Source organism: Thamnophis sirtalis, unplaced genomic scaffold, assembly GCF_051295495.1.
Source record: "Thamnophis sirtalis isolate CommonGarterSnake01/CBP01778 unplaced genomic scaffold, rThaSir2_p1.2 scaffold_2, whole genome shotgun sequence".
Classification (NCBI taxonomy): domain Eukaryota; kingdom Metazoa; phylum Chordata; class Lepidosauria; order Squamata; family Natricidae; genus Thamnophis; species Thamnophis sirtalis.
The window spans coordinates 139,867,028-139,883,980 of record NW_028261382.1 but is presented as its reverse complement, the minus strand read 5'-3'; the positions used below and the strand labels follow the sequence as shown (position 1 = coordinate 139,883,980).

The 16,953-nt window shown below is 35.7% G+C and overlaps 1 protein-coding gene across 3 annotated transcripts in view; it reads right to left on the bottom strand.

Annotated features, from left to right (window-relative positions):
• Positions 1-206: 206 nt before the first annotated feature.
• The window catches only part of LOC106537738 (DGAT1/2-independent enzyme synthesizing storage lipids), a 17,893-nt gene continuing 1,146 nt past the window's right edge, over positions 207-16,953 (bottom strand). For all 3 annotated transcript variants that reach the window (XM_087707055.1, XM_087707058.1, XM_087707057.1), the window contains 7 exons: positions 16,742-16,938; positions 15,444-15,768; positions 10,794-10,958; positions 10,033-10,226; positions 7,760-7,823; positions 5,560-5,699; positions 207-3,244 (listed from right to left, as the gene is read on the bottom strand). In XM_087707055.1, the coding sequence (XP_087563181.1) occupies positions 3,137-3,244; positions 5,560-5,699; positions 7,760-7,823; positions 10,033-10,226; positions 10,794-10,958; positions 15,444-15,768; positions 16,742-16,759 (1,014 nt within the window). In that variant the 5' untranslated portion in view covers positions 16,760-16,938 and the 3' untranslated portion in view covers positions 207-3,136. The remainder of the gene's footprint in view (positions 3,245-5,559; positions 5,700-7,759; positions 7,824-10,032; positions 10,227-10,793; positions 10,959-15,443; positions 15,769-16,741; positions 16,939-16,953) is intronic.

The following is a 16,953-nucleotide window of genomic DNA, read 5'->3' as shown; positions in this document are numbered from 1 at the left end:
TTGGGGGCAATATGCTGACTCTGTAAACCACTTAGAAAAGGCTGTAAAAGCACTATGAAGTGGTATATAAGTCTAAGTGCTATTGCTGTTGCTACTCCTTGCTTTCATTTGATTGTTTTATCTATGTGATCTTTTTCTTTAGTAACTATGGTATTAAAAAAAAAACTAAGATCAATAGAATGCACACATAATATAATATGCAAGGATATTTTCTAATTGTTACTTCATCTTTATTCAGTAGGTATTTTTCATCACATGACATAAAAATGAAACAATAGGAATAACTGCAAATAAAATGTTTAAATATTCTTAAAAATGAACTATATTTCAATCTGATACTATCATTTAAATGATTTCAAAGGATTATTCAGAAAAAAATATCCAGCAGTATCCATAACGCTGATCTCAAAATATTTTTGTTTCCTATATCACTCCTGGAAATACTTTATGAACACTTTTTAATTGAGTAATCAGTCTGAAAGAAAATAATTAAACAGCAAATGAAATTGAAAATGTTAATTTAAAGTAAAAGCAATACATTTTATAACAGCAAGAGAACTAAAAAAAAAAAAACAACCCTTAAATGGATAGAAAAGGTTTTCCTAAATATGGGCATTGGTCCCTTCTTTACTTGGAATACTTCCTTATCTCTTGAACGCTCTTCACAAATCATTATAGTAGTGACTATTTCTAAGTTCAATCTTTTAATGATAATTATCAAATGGTCATCATAACAACTTGTTTCCTTTTAAGGTCTTAAGGGAATTGAAAAGTAAGACTAGATGTGATCACATAATATCAGATTTACATTTACCAAGTACAGTAGATTCAGTGGATAATAAGAAAGAAAATAATTGCTATCATTTACTATGAATAAACACTTTAAGTAGTACACGTAGCAATCAAAGAAAGTACTTTTTTTTCTGGAAGTAGAATTAGCATATTTTTGGACTATAAGACGCACCAGTATATAAGACACACCATGATTTTGAAAACGTAAATTTTTTTAAAAAGTTTTTGCACTCTGCATACCTCTCAAACCCTCTGCACACCTCGTTTTTTGCCAAAAAAAGGGGGGGCATGAAGAGCTTTGGGAGACTTGTAGAGTGCTCCTCTGGGTTGGGGGGGGGGAATGAGCAAAAATGGCCTGTTTGTTGCTCATTTTTGCCCTCCCGGCCCCCCAGGAACACTTTGCAAGCTTTCCAAATGCTCTCCATGTCCATTTTTGCAAAGGGGCAGGGTTTCGGTAGGCCAAAAATACTGTATTCAGTGTATAAGACACACCCAGATTTTCACCCTCTTTTTTGAGGGAAAAAGGTAACTCTTATACTCTGAAAAATATGGTACATCCAATACATATGATGCAATTCTACTTCTAAAAAAAGTATTTTCTTTGATAGCTACATGTCTATATCTTATAATATATTTCCAGGAGTTCTATTTTCATTACTATTGGATACATTCCAATGCTCAGAGATCCCCACCCCACTCCAAAAAAATCCTGACAGAGAAATAGGCTCATGGTAAAGCACACTAGCTTCAAGTGGCATCTTTTTAAAAAAAATTGGATGGAGTTCCTTATGCATGCTAAAATCTGAAAAAAAACAACATAAAGCTAATTTTCTACTTAAATTTTTAAAGAAAGAAAGTCCTGTTTTGTGGATTATAATAGTTAGTACAGAATAGTTTTTATATAAGAGGTCTGGAGAATTAGCCTTCCCCTCCAAAAGTAAAAATATTGCTCAGAACAGATATACTTATCTCCCCCAAAGTTTAAAGTTATTTTGCATTAATGAAAACAACAAAATAAATGTCCTATGCATATATCATAAATAAGCTACTCATAAGTAGGTCTGGACAATTATAAATCTGCACAATAAACATATGGAATGTTTATAATAGAATCTAACATTAAAACTGGATTCAACACTATGAGGAATCTAAAAAATTCTCAGAATTGCAACAGTATCCATGAAAAAGTATCCCTGCAGATTTTACTCTGCTAGTCATTGCTGACTATGAAGGGCACTGTAAGAAAAGTTGTCAATAATCATTCAATCATAGGTCTGAGCATATATACATACAGCAAGCAACAATGACATGAAAATGGTAACAGGTACTATAGTGCAAATGATACAGTAAAGAACTTGTGTCATTCTGTTTAACTAATTCAACCATTTGACGAGAAACAACCTTGATTTAAGATACATAAATTGACCTATTCATTAATACTCTATATATTAACTGTAACCAAATTGGAGAATACTGAAACATGTTCTTAGGAGACAGATACTTCCCAATAAAAGGATTATCAATTTCCTATGCAAATATTCTCACTTTGATGGCAGAGTACCATGCAATGTAAGCTTCTGTTTGAATGATTATTGATCCCAGAATCACTATACTAAATAGGGCACATCCTTATGGCTTCGCATTGCCTTGGTGCAGAAGTATACCTATAATTTATGAATTTTAATTTCCAGGGCATACAAATTCACAATAAATTAACATGTAGTACTTGCTGGAAAATAGCAAAACAATTTCTACTGCAGAAATTCTTCTTTATGCAGTGCCAATTCATATTATTTACAAAGCCTTAAATTATTTTCCTCTTTTTGAGTACCATTATAAGTAGTACTGTTCAGTAAACTAGAACTAAATTCTAAGTGTAGTTCTAAGTATTAATGAATACAGATACTGGATCTTTCTTGCTCATATGAGTAGCTTCTGCATACATAAATTTGATTACTTTAAACCTTTGGTAACTGGAGAATACAGGGAATAGAAAAATCAAAGTTTTACAAAAATACTAAATATAATCCTGATCCATTTAAGGTTTATATTTAAGAAGTACTAGAAATAGGCTATGTATTTGATGTATTTCAAAAAGCCTAAAAATCATTTTTACATCTAATTCCTAATTAGGATTGTGCTTTTTAAACTTTGATTTTCTGTGAACACAAAGAGTTGTATTTACACTGAAAGATTTACTTTCTTGAGTAATACATGTAACAATGATTTTCAAAGCTTGGTTTTCTGTAAAATTATACATTTGCACAGCAAATAAAAAACTATTGCAACATCATATATCACATTAAAATATCATTCAATTTTTTTCCACAATAATTTGCCAAAGTTATTCATTGTCTTGTTTCTCTGTTGTAAATCTTTCCATCAAAGCCCTCCACACATTTCCTGGTATTTTCTGATGTTTGTCTATTAAACACTGTAGTGCATCCTTTGCCTATGGGGGGGAAGAAGGATGACAAATATAAATTATTCATTATTATTGCATTGTTCAAAGATAAATTACACTTAAAAATAAAAAGCAATCATTTTCAAACTACAGTATAACATTAACCAGACATTTAGCAATTTAACCCTGAAATTACAGATTTCTTGTTGTGGAAATAAGTTTTCATCAGACAATCTATACTTTAGATACTACAAAAATCAAATAATAAACAAAGGAGTAGATTTCAGCCGTGCTCTCCTCAGCTGCTCTGATTTTATGTTAGTTAAAAGGAAATTCTGCCCTCTGCTGAATGTCAAGGCATTCTGAAACGCCAACCTCCACTGAGCAATGTGAAATCTTTAGGATCAAATTGTTCTTAGAGCATTAACTCTGTTATTAAACCAAGTTAAAATCCAAGTTATTCATGTATGAAAAGTAACTAGTTAATTTTAGGATACTTCATATACTGTATTTTTTGGAGTATCAGACGCACCTTTTTTCCTCAAAAAAGAGACTGAAAATCTTATACACTGAATACAGCATTTTTTGTCTCCTGAAACCCCGCCCCTTCACCAAAATGGCCGTGCATAGCTTTTAGGATGCTTTCAGAGTGCTCCTGGGGGCTGGGGAGGGCAGAAATGAGCAAAGAATGGGCTGTTTTTGGTCAATTTTGCCACCACCCCCCTCCAGCCCTCAAAAACACTCTATAAGCCTCCTAAAGGCTATGCATGCCCTTTTTTTTACAAAAATTGACCGTTTTTTGTAAAAAATGGGCTGTTTTTTGCTCGTTTGGGGGGGCACTCTACAAACCTCCTAAAAGCTATTCATGCCCTTTGTTTGAAAAAAAAAACAGCCCCGTTTTTGCAAAAAACAGGCCCATTTTTGGGAGGTCTGCAGAGTGCAAAAACTTTTTTTTTTAAATTTGTCTCTTCAAAACCTTGCTGCGTTTTATACTCCGGTGTGTCTTATACTCCGAAAAATATGGTAGTTTCATACTCTCTCCCAATTCTTCACTGAAAAATGTATTCATGATGAAAGACAAACCCTAATTTGGCAAGAAGAATAAAATAATTATTTTTATAAAAGTGAATTAGTGCAGTTGTCAGCCTCTTGCTTTGCTGCTGCTTCGGCTGCCATTGAAACGGGGAGGGGGGCATGGTATTTGGGAGGGGACTACTAATTGTGCTGGAGGAAGATTCTGGAGTTTCTGCTGCCTGTCTTACTGCGCATGCGGAGGAGGTTTCCCGCCAAGGCCAATGGCACCGACATTCCATCTTGGTGATGCCTTTCGAAGTTATCTCACACCTGACACTTGGGAGAATTATGATTGGACTGTGACTGGGATGCCAAGGGGTGGGGAATGGGTTATTCTATATATCATTTGCTTTCGCGCCTAAATAATCAGTCTTCGCTTTGCTACGCTTCTGATAATTTATAATTAGTAAAAGTACACTTGATTTCTATCAATGGAGTCTCGTGGTTTTCTTTCCTGATTATCCAATGAAGGAGTGCTGACAGCAGTAGGGTGGGACTTGTCAATTTTGGTCCATTTGAAATTTTGTTGAAGCCCTAAATTTAGTCTGACTGAATCATTTTGGTAAATAGTTCCAACCACAGTGTACTGTCTCCTGAAGGATATGCATCTCTCTCTCTCTCATTTTTATTTTTTTTAAAAAAGTTTGAAAAACCATATTTAATAGCTGTTGACTGCTGAGTTTTACTATCATATTATTGATAGTTGATCTCTTCTTTGGCTCTATAAAAGTTCCTTAAGCTATGCTAATTACATCATAATGTACTTTTGCTTCTATATGATTGAACTGTAAAATGTATTTTTATTTCTATAATTTTAATGAACATAAATTAAAATGCTACCTTTTAAAACAAAAAAGAATTCCAAATAGTTCAGAATCAATTCATAAAAAACATTTAAAAGCAGTTCCTAAATATTTAAACTATAAGCAATTGACCATTATGCATTTAAGAACTAGAAATTTGAGAGAACCGGAAAATACCACTGCTACATAAATAATGAATAAAAGTCAACAATTCCTTGTACTTTGGGAACTTTGCCTAGAAAACAAATCAATAGTATTGACAGAATTTCCCTTTCATTCAGCCTAATTTTCAAACAAGCTTGTGCTATTGTATTATTTATTTGAATCAAAATGTATATGTTTTGATCCACAGTTTGAATCACACAAATGTTATCTGAATATCCATATAGTATAAGCTGAAAGTATTTTGGTAATACAGCCAGGAGTCTTTATATTAAATTTGTGAGCTGGCATCAAAATATTAATATTCGAAAAGGAAGATCTTACTTTTTGGGTTAGTTCTTCTGCTGTGGTGTTTGGATCATATGGAATAGGATCTCCAAAATAAGTCTGCAATTTAACTGGAAAGTTTCCATACATAGGGAATATTGGGAAACGAAAATGCTCATATATCGATCTTAATAATTCTGATTAATTGAAAAAAGAGAGATTAATAGGGTAGCAGATACAATTATGTATTTTTACCCATTTGGTCATTTAAAAAGTCCAAGAAGTAGTGATTCAATAAATAATCTGTATAAAATTGCTTCCTGACACAAATCTGAACAGCAAGTTAATGCCATCATCTTGACCTCTGCATTAGGAAATTAAAGCTACATGGCAGTTTGCTAAAAAATATTAAATGATAGATAAACATACAAGGCTAAAAAACCTAGGATCTAGTGAAAGGAGAGGATACAGAAGAGAGGTAACTACAAGGAGAAGCAGTGCTCTATACTGGTTTGTAATGGTCTGGAAAAGTTTGGAGTCTCGAAGTCATCTTCATGGAAGACGTCATCTCTAATTTCACCTAAAAGGACTGAGACACTCAGAAATCTATAGAACAGTGATGGCGAACCTTTTTCTTATGGTGTGCCAAAATTGTGCTATCACGTGCATATGCGTGCCCACAACAATTCAATTCTCCTTGCCCATCTGCGTATGTGCATGCCCCCAGCCTCCGGAAGCTTTCCATGAAGACTGGGGAGGGCAAAAACAGCCTCGCCCAGCGCCCTGGAGGCCCTCCGGAAGCTGGAAAAGGATCGTTTCCAAACTTCTGGTTGACCCTGCTGAGGCTTTCCTGAAGCCTGGGGAGAGCAAAAAACGGACCCAATGGGACAACTGGAAGTTCAAGAACCAACTTCCGGTTAGCCCATTGGCCCTGTTTTTCACCCTCCCCAGCCTCCAGAGGCTTTCCTGAAGCCTGGGGAGGGTGAAAACAGTCTCCCCTGGCACTTTGGAAGGCTGAAAATCAGCTTGTCAGTATGCGCATGTGCGCTGGAACTGACTGGTGTGCCAGCAAATATGGCTCCGTGTGCCACCACGGCTAAAAAATGTTTCTTCCTAACACAAATCAGAACAAAGTAAGGATGTTGTGCCAGAGTTCTGTGGAAGTCATTACCATAAAATTTGGTGATGTCCATTAGCCCGCTTAGTGATAGCACTTACTTATATTCTGCTCTATAGTGCCTTATAGTACTCTATGAATAGTTTACAAGTGTCAGCATGTTGCCCTAATAATCTGGGTCCTCAATTTACTGACCTTGGAAAAAAGGAAGGCCTAGTCAACCTTCACCTAATCAGAATCAAACTCCTGGGCTGTAGCCAGAGTTGATTGGCAATACTGCATTCTAACCCATGGTCGAAAAGAAATATGCTTCCACCGCCTATCTGTGAATATTGTAGAGGTAGGTTGGCTATTAAATAGCTGCTTCTTGCTTTATCAAGAACTGTTCTTATGAGTTACATTTGTCAATAATAATTTTAATTTATATCTGCTTTACTTTATATAGCAAAGGTATATGTTGCTGCCTCATATTTTCCCCACAACAATTCTGTGATGAGTGACTGAGCCACAACCACCCAATTGGGTGTTATGCCTAAGAGAATACTAGAACTCAGAGTGACCCAGTTTCTAGTCAAGCAACTTAACCACTATACTAAACTGGCCTTGTAATTGAGTTTGTCAATGTTTTCAGGTTTTTAGATTATAAAATTAATCTCTCAAAGAAGACATATCAAACCTCAAAAGCAAATGATAAAAAATTGTTGTCATGCAGAACAGCCAACAAATTCTACATGTCCAGACTGTAGTGTAATGTAGTGATTAAAGAGATGAACATGGATTCATCTGTGGTACTTAATTTTGTCTGTCCTTCATGCAGATCTCATGACAACTTTACATTAGACAGATTAATATATTGCAGAGTATTGTTGAACTGGCATTAAAAATGGGGGAAATCCAGATATTTCCAAATTTCAGCTGCCGCAGAAAGACAATATATAAATGAAATAACAACAGATTCCTCTTATATAACAGGGCAAGCAACTTATTTATATATTAGAGCAGGTTATTAAAAACCAGAGCATTTTATTTAAAATCACTTCCAGCACTATAGGCATGAGAATCAAAATGAGCTCTAATCAGGGCGAACAAAATATAATAACAATTGACTTAATACAATGCAATCCAAATAAAATTGCATACTTATTCCTCTTCCAACTACTCGAAAATTTTCCCGAATATTTCGTGTGAACATAGGAATGATGGGCTGAAAGAATAGATTAATGGAGATATGTATTAATTTATTTCCCATAATAAACTGATTTTTTTTTACTAAATTACAAAGTTATATACTTGGATCTAAAAGCAGATAAGACAGATTAACTGAAAAATGAAGAGGAACAAGTATAGGAAGCTATTTCTTTGTCACATTTCCATCTAGTAGTTGATGTAAGAAACTAAAGTATCTTTTTCTTTTTTTGCAAGCACTCAGTGGGTGAATTTTGTAATTTACAGGGAATTTGAGTCTTAGTCATCCATTCTGAGTCAAAGCTTTTCATTACAAAATTAGATAAGTCTCCAATTATTGCAATTTCAGTCTTCTATCGGGATTATAGGGCTGCACTCTGAGAAGATTTGAACTACAATGTTAAGTGAATTGATTTTTTGCGCTGCTCTATATACCTGCAATTTTATGCATGAAGTTCATCACATTTCAGAAAAACAACCTTGTCCTGCAAGCAATTAACAAAACAGAAAATTATCTAGGATCTTCTTAAATTTTCTCTTTCATCAAAGACTTTATGGAGAAATCTGAGGTGCTGGTAATAATCATTTTGTCTGCATTAAGAATGGGAAAAGCATTTTGCAAAGTGTATTGGCACATGCAATGCATTCATGCTTAAAACATTCATTCAGCTGCTTTCTCTGAAAGCTCAGACAACTCCTTGAAGCATTTCTTATGTTGTCTATAAATGTATGTGAGGCAATATTTTAAGTGGCAATATCACCAAAGCAAAGCAGCTGTGCATATACATTTGGGAAAGTTTCTGAAAACCCATAGAAGCTTCTGAGGGCTGTATCTGCTTCACTGCTTTAAAAAAATGGGGTTTTGCTGATGCCAACTGGCTTTCCAATGTGTCCCTGTGAAGACTGCAGTTGAAACAGTTATGCATTTGTCACTACAAAAGTATCACACAACCAAAGAAAGCATAAGAGAAACCCCAGAAAGACTACATTAGAATTTGATTCATAAACTTTGGGATTACCGGTATTTGAATTGTTCAATGTCAGCTATAATTAGAATTAACTTGGTATTAAGTAAAAATTACCACATTTCATAATCCCATAACATTTATATAAATATTATGGGAAATTTGTATTGAGAAATCTGAAGAGATACTTTCTCTTTTGCCCTTTTTAATGATATTTATGACTCTTTTTAATGTGTATAGTTATAGAATTACATCAGCTGTTTTTATATGACAAGAAAAGCCAAACAGAAGAACAGACTAGAAAACTGCTCCTTTCCCATCCATTGCCCAATGTCAAAACCACTTTTTTCCTAAATTCTTTTTTTTAAAGTTGTTTTGAAAACTTGGATAAATTTGAAAAAGACTGAACTATTCTTAATTGATTTTTTTAAAATACCATGTTTCTTATTTTCTTTTACCCCTGAAATAAGCACTTGGCTTTATTTTCAGGGACGTCTTATTAGTTTTGAAGTACAGAAGACGGCAAGCGTTGTCAGCTCATGGCTGCTTCTGTGTTGCGCATCACTGCACCTGTCACTCTTTTTGCAGCAGCCATTAGCATGACAAAAGGGGCACCGTGGCGAGGATTGCAGGAACAGCCATTAGGTAAGGATGTGTGGAGTGCATGGTACATGTTCCCCCTCCCTTTCCCCCCTCTGGCCTCACCTCCTCACTTCGTGTTGTTTGCGCAGCAAGCAACCAGAGGAAACGGTGGGGACCGACTGCATATGCAGTTTATTTTTGGGGAGGGCTTATTTTCAGTAGAGGGCTTATTTTAGCACATCCGCTCAGAAGCCCAATTTGGCTTATTATCTGGGGAGGTCTTATTTTGGGGAAAACAGGGTAATATTAAGTGATTAAAATGTAAATTAAATTGATTTGCATAAGGAAGCATACTAAATCAAGGAACATGTTTCATTACAGTTTCTAGAAATGTGTGAAAATTATTTTTAAAAGGATCAGAGTAAGTAGAACCTGGTACCTCAGATTCTTGTAAAGCAAAGTGACACTGTAAATAAGCTCTATAGATACAGTCTGATACTGGTGTGTTTCTTTTTCCCCTCCCTTCAACAGTTATTTTATAGTGATGTATAAAGTAAAAAATTACATTTTAAAAAAAAAACTACATGATTTTCAACATTAAATTTCCCTTTCTTGCTTCTAAGCATTGCATACATAAACAGCTGTAATCTTATATTCCAGTTATTCCCACAGAATACTCACCACTTTTGTGTCAATGGCCACTTGAGCAAACCCTTTACGATTTTTCCACATAATAGTATAATTTTCATCACTGAACAGTGCTTCCCGTACTCCCCCTGGTGAAATTGCTACCAGTCCTCCATTTTCTAATACTTTTCTACATTCTTCCTGCGATCCATGCAGAACATGGATGACGTCAATTAATAACTTTAAACCTGGAATTCATAAGAATCTGTTGTAAGATTAATATTGATATAAAATTATAATCTCTCCATAGATACTATATTTTATCAGAACAATGCAGAATAAACAATCAATTACAAAGCAGGTGTAAATTATGAGAAAGACATAAAAAAGGATTAGATTTTCATCAATCTATATCTAATCAAATACTTTCAAATCAACAGTGATAAGAATTATAAATGTACAATTTTTTTATAATGATAGTTTTATCCTAATAAGAAATCTTCAAAATCTTTCTTATATTTCATGATAAGAAATTTGAAATCCAAAGCCAATACAATGGTATATCTAAGTTACACTGCAATTCACTTTTCTTTTAAATAGAATGCGGCTGTATAAGACTTCTGGATAGGAAACTAAATTTTAACAAGCCATACTGGATTAATTAGTAACTGAATTTATTGTTATTTAAAATAAGAAAATAATTTAGTTTACTGCTATCTTTCAATATATATCACAACTTAAATGTGAAATAAAGCTTATCCATATTGTACATTATTTGAGATGTATAATTTTTCATAATTGCTCGGGACAATTACCTGGAACTAAAAACACAAAATGATCAGCAACAACATGGAGCATTCTTCTTTTCCTGATCAAAACAGTGGCTACCAAGTAGAAAAAGTCTACGGGAGTTACTCCATGATAAAAAATAATAATTGCTGGTCCATCTGGTAGTTTTTCAAGACCATGCACCTCATAACCTGTTATGGACAGAAACATTCACAGTTAGCATTTGATACCAGTTTATTTAACAAAATATTCTTAAGATATTAAAATTATAAAACTATAATTAGTTATGAAACTAATTATGATACTAACTATAAATACATTACAGTGCATGGCAATTATTCATTACATTATAATTCCATTTCAGTTGAATATCTTTGTATTAATATTCACTGATTTTTTTATTACTCATGCCAATCACATATATGGCTTTTTTGTTTTGGAGAATTATCATCTTCAAAATGAATTTGGGCTAGCTGATGAAAAATAACACAGGTCTGCGACTAAAAAGCTGTTTGATTATTTTTATCTAATTTCCATGTATTTTGGTGTGCTGAAAACAAATAAAATATTGAAAAAACTCCTAGATGTCATGATTTGCCACAACATACAAAATTGTCTTCAAATTTATCTTTTTTTTTAATTTTTGGTATTTTTTTTAATATTATGGGTTTTTAACCAAATTTAAAGTCCAAATTACTATTAATTAAGTCACATAAGTACATTTAAGATATAAAATGTCAAAAAAAAACCTTAAAGGGTTTGTCCGAGTTCTGTAAAAAAAATATAGCACTGTAAATCTGATGGTCAGCAATATCTACATAAGCTAAGCAAGTTTTAAGTCTATGCTTCTAATGGTAGAAGGGGTTAATCTTTCCTGAAGAATCCAGTGGGAGGGAGACACAGGGCAGATAGCAGCATCTCCAATCAGTGCAGGGGGCGTGGCCAGCACTGTGACGTTGCATGTACAGACACAGAGCTGCTCTCTCCTGCATGCCACACTTGTGCACGAATCATCATCAGGTTCTTGGTTCTAGGCTGTTCACACGTTTTCATCGCAATTCATGTTAGCTCGTCATTCTTCAACTGTTATGTTATGGCTCCGCGAAAGTGTATTAATTCACCAGACAGTTTCTGTTTCATCTGTGGTGAATATACAGTGTTGAAGCAACAGCAGAACATTACAGACTTTGTGAAAAAATTATACTTTGCATACTTTGGACTAAAAATTAGAGATCAAGATAAAGTTTGGGCGCCTCACAGTGGTGGGTTTCAAAAATTTTTGGAACCTACTCTGTGAGTGTGGCCTCCTTTGTGAGAGTGGCTTGCTGGCCATGTGACCTGGTGGGAGTGGCTTGCCGGCCATGTGTTCTCTCTCTCTTTCTCTCCTTCCTTTTATCTCTCTGTCCCTTTTTTCTTTCATCTCTCTCTCACTCTTTCTTTCTTTTTTCTTTATTTCTTCCTTTCTTTCTCTTTCTCTCTCTCTCTCTGTCAGTCTGTCTTTCTGTCTGTCTGTCTTGTCTCTCTCTCTCTCTCTGGGTGGCAGTGGTGGGTTTCAAAAATTTTTGGAACCTCTTCTGTAGGTGTGGCCTGCTTTCCAGGTCCACTGGTGGGACCTCTTCTAACCGGTTTGGTAGATTTGATGAACCGGTTCTACCGAATAGGTGTGAACTGGTAGGAACCCACCTCTGGCGCCTCATAAAGTGAGCAAATGGTTTGTTGAAGACTTCCGAAACTGCTTCAAGGGTAAGAAAAAATCTTTCCATTATGGGATTCCTATGGTACGGCAAGAGCAAAAGAACCATAGTGATTACTTGGATCAAGGCTGAAAAGCAGGAATTTATTATTGCCAGGAGTCTCATCTTCATGGTTCAGACATCGTGAAAAGGAGTTCGTCCCTTACTTCACCCAGGAAGACAAGTTGGTTTATTGCATCGATATCGAAGGTCTGATGGGTCAATTTAAAATCCAATATGATTCAGAGCAATGGTGTCTTTTTATAGATTCTTCAAAAAGAAGTCTCAAAGCAGTTTTACTCCACAACTGTTTTTACGCTTCCATACCTGTAGTTCATTCCGTACACTTGAAGGAAACCTACGAGAACTTGAAATTGGTTCTTCGTAAACTTAAATATGAAGACCATGGTTGGCAAGTGTGTGAGGACACGTGCATGCTGCTTGGGCAAAAAGCTGGGTATACCAAATACCCTTGTTTTCTGTGTTTATGGGACAGTCAAGACCGACAAAATCACTGGACCAAGAAGAATTGGTAGCTGAGGGTGCTAACAGTCGGTGAAAAAAAATGTCCTCTGAGAAACTTTGATACCTTCCCACCTCTCCACATAAAATTGGGATTGATGAAGCAAATCGTAAAATCACTTCCAAGAGATGGAGAATGCTTCAAATACTTGGTCACCAAGTTTCCATGCCTGTCGGAGGCAAAATTGAAGGAAGGTGTGTTCGTCAGAGCAGACATTAGAAGGCTTATAGTTGATCAAGAATTTGTCAATACCATGACGGATCCTCAAAAAGAAGGGTGGATTGCATTTAAAGAAGTCATACAGAAATGTTTAGGCAATAACAAAGATCCTCAGTACAAAAAGATCATAGGAAGAATGCTGAAAGCATTTAAAACTTTAGGTTGCCTGATGAGTTTGAAAGTGCATTTCCTCCAGTCCCACCTTGACTACTTTCCTGAAAATTTGGGAGCTGTGAGTGAGGAACAAGGTGAACGATTCCAGCAAGACATTAAAGAGATGGAAAGGAGATACCAGGGAAAATGAAGCATTACAATGATGGCAGACTACTGTTGGATGCTTCAGAAAGATATTCCAGATGCTACTCACAAGCGTAAATGCACCAAGAGGAGCCTCACAAGGAAGAAGAATCGAGTTTAGTGTGTGTAGTGAGCTCATTTCAGTTCAAAAAAGATTTTCATGAAAATATTGTAATAAAACTTTAATTTTATAAGTCTATTTCCATTTATTTTGAGGTATTGCATTATTTAACAACTCAGTGAAAGACAGAAAAGACAGAAAATCCCTAGCCCAGTGAATCCTACTAACAGCCAGTCCTATTGCACCATGTGAACTTATTGCACGTCACACCAGCTCTGCTAGTCAATCATAGTATGTTGTTGTAGAGCTGTGATGGCGAACCTATGGCACGCGTGCCACAGGTGGCATACGGAGCCATTTGTTAGGGCACGTTGCCCTGTCAGCACCAATGTGCATGCTAGCTGGCTAGCTGACTTCAGCCTTCTTTTAAGGCCATTTTTTTGCCCTCTGAAGGCTTCCTTGAAGCCTCCGGAGCGTGAAAAAATGGCTCTACGGCCAAACCAGAAGTCACTGTTCCTGAATTTTCGGGTTCCCTGCAGGGACATTTTTCGCCTTCTGGAGCCTTCAGAAAAGCTCCTGAAGCCTCCAAAGGGCTTCCAGGGTGGGGAGGAGGGGCTGTTTTCTGCCTTCCTGGGCTCCTAGAAAGTCTCTGGAGCCTGGGGAGGGCAAAAAAAGCATGCCAAACCTGGGAGAAATTGTGCTAGTTGCATGCATATGCACATGGGAGGGTTTCGCGCACATGCACATCTGGGTTGCACGTATAGCATTATGAGTGTGGGCATGCCTGCACACGACCCCCCTGTGTTCCCCCCACTTTAGGCACGCAATCCGAAAAAGGTTAGCCATCATTGTTGTAGCGTTATTTTTCATTCAGGACTCTGACAGTCCACGGATAAAAACTGTTGTTCAGACTGTTTGTGCAGCTGCCTATGCTTCTATATCCAGATGGTAGAATAACGAAGGCTGACCAGGGTGTGAGTCATACCTGAGGATTTACCTCATTCTTCTAAGGCAGCAAGCCCTAGCGATGTCGTCTAGCCATATCAGGGGACAGCCCACGATACACTGATCCCTAAAAGACCCCATAAAGCAGAAGGCACAAATAGATCTTTTGCTCCTAATTAATGTTTTGTTCCCAATTAACCACAATCTCTTTAATGGACCCTCTCATCCACAAATGCATTAACTACTGCTAGCACCCACCATCACATTACCACCTGGGAAACCTTTACTGACCATGTGGGACATAAATCTAACTCATAGGTGGTGGAGCTCACATTCCTTGAAATCCTGTCCACTTCCTCAGGAACAGGGTCAAATTCCCATGGCAATAAGTCACATAGACACTTTCTTCATTTCTGCATCTATAAGACTCCAGGGGTTCTGGGGACCAAAAACATAGAAAGTCCAGCCAGCAGTCTATCATCCTTCACACAAAAAGGTCCAGCCATCACTCTTGGAGCAGTTCAGGAGAGTTCATGTTTTCCACAACACTATCACACAGCCAGAGCCATTTTAATAGAAGCAACCATATCACAAAATCATACTTGAGCTTCTGAAACACACCATATACCACTGTCATTTTGTTAGGGGAACATTTATCCTATATTTCTATATGCCCTTTTTAACAATATTTATTTATGCATTATCAACTTAGGAAAGGTGAAGATTATAAAGTAAAATAAAATGAATCTCTGACATAATACTAAAAGCATTATTTTGAAAAATTACAGGAATTGGAACTAAGCATTAAATTATCCAATGACTTTTATGAATATCTGTCCTTCAGACTGAGGATAATGTAATTCACAACTGTCATGCACAAGAATGGTAGGATACGTACCATTCCATATTCTTCCATGAGCATACCACATAGTTGCCAATGTTTGTCTTGCACCATCCCAGAAATCATTCAAATAACCTTCTTTTATGTCTGTCTTTCTTTTGTAAATATGAACAATGATAGCCGAAATGTAAATGAGGAGGATGATAATTGTTGGAAGCAAAAAAACTAAGAGTAGTGGCATAAATAGCCATGTGAGATAGATGAGGTAACTCAGATATTCTCCCAAGTTTTCTACTCCAGTCCATTCTTCTAATATATAAAACATGCATGTTAAATAGGATATCTGTTCTGTACCGCAGGATTCATTTTGGTGTATCATGTTCTGTTTAAAAAGGAAATAAAACATAAAGCATTTTAAAAGTCTAGACCATCGTATATTTGTCCTTGAATTGTTAATTTGACTTTTAATTATTAATTTGAATTATTAGAGAGAAAAATACAAGAATGCTAATCTACATATGTTTCCTAAGAAATGAGTCCAATTAAACTTAATAAAGTTTCATTTCAAACAAATGATTATAGAAATGCATAATATACTGCATATAGAACATACTATATTGCATATAGTAAATAAACATGAACTATAGTCATGTCTAAGTGCATCATCTGATCTAAGAATAACATATTTGAGATCTTGACATACTTGCTTAGCTTGAAAGTCTTGATTCTAACTTCATGTACTACTAAAAAACAATACAGGTTTTGTAATAAATATTATGCAAAGCTTTCGTGTGATCCCTTATTTTAATGTTGTACTTTGTATCACACTTCTATTACACTGTATCAAAAGGAAGTCACTTCAAGCAATCCAAGAAGATATAAAAAGTCAACTCCACGTCCCTACAAAATATAAGAACATACCCTTATTTTTAAATATGCATTTTATACACAATAGTCCAATTCACGCAAGGCAAAATTATTGAACATTCAAAAGGAGACTGAATTGGTGATATGTTCTTGAAATGACCTCCTATCTCCTCTTGCAATTTTATATAAAAGTTTGAAAAGGTTGCTTCTTTACAGCAAAACCACAAAGAATCTTGTGGCACCTTAAAGATTTCCAAATTATTACCATATTAATTTTTTCTGTGCTATAGTCTATTAGAGGAAACATCAGTCAAGAAACTGACTAAGTATACATAATAAATTTGTTCATGATTGGCATGTTTTGGATGGGCAACATTGCCATCTGTCAGAAATTATTTTGGGAACTTTTGCACCAAGCAAGTCAAGATCTGTTCTGATTGACACATTCATTAAATAATCTAGATCCATTGGGAATTAAGAAACACACTTTTTTTGATGATTTTCATCCACCTGGGATTACTGGTTTACTGGGAGGAATTAATGTTGCAACTCATCAGGAGGGTAAAAGACAGGCAAAGCTGTTGGATATGCTTAATTTCAAGAAAGAAAGGTGATCAGATGCAGCTTCTCCTCTGCTCTTCAAAAATTTCTGGCTGGTACCGAATCTTCTGCAGGTTCACCTGTCCTGTAAAGGAGTAGA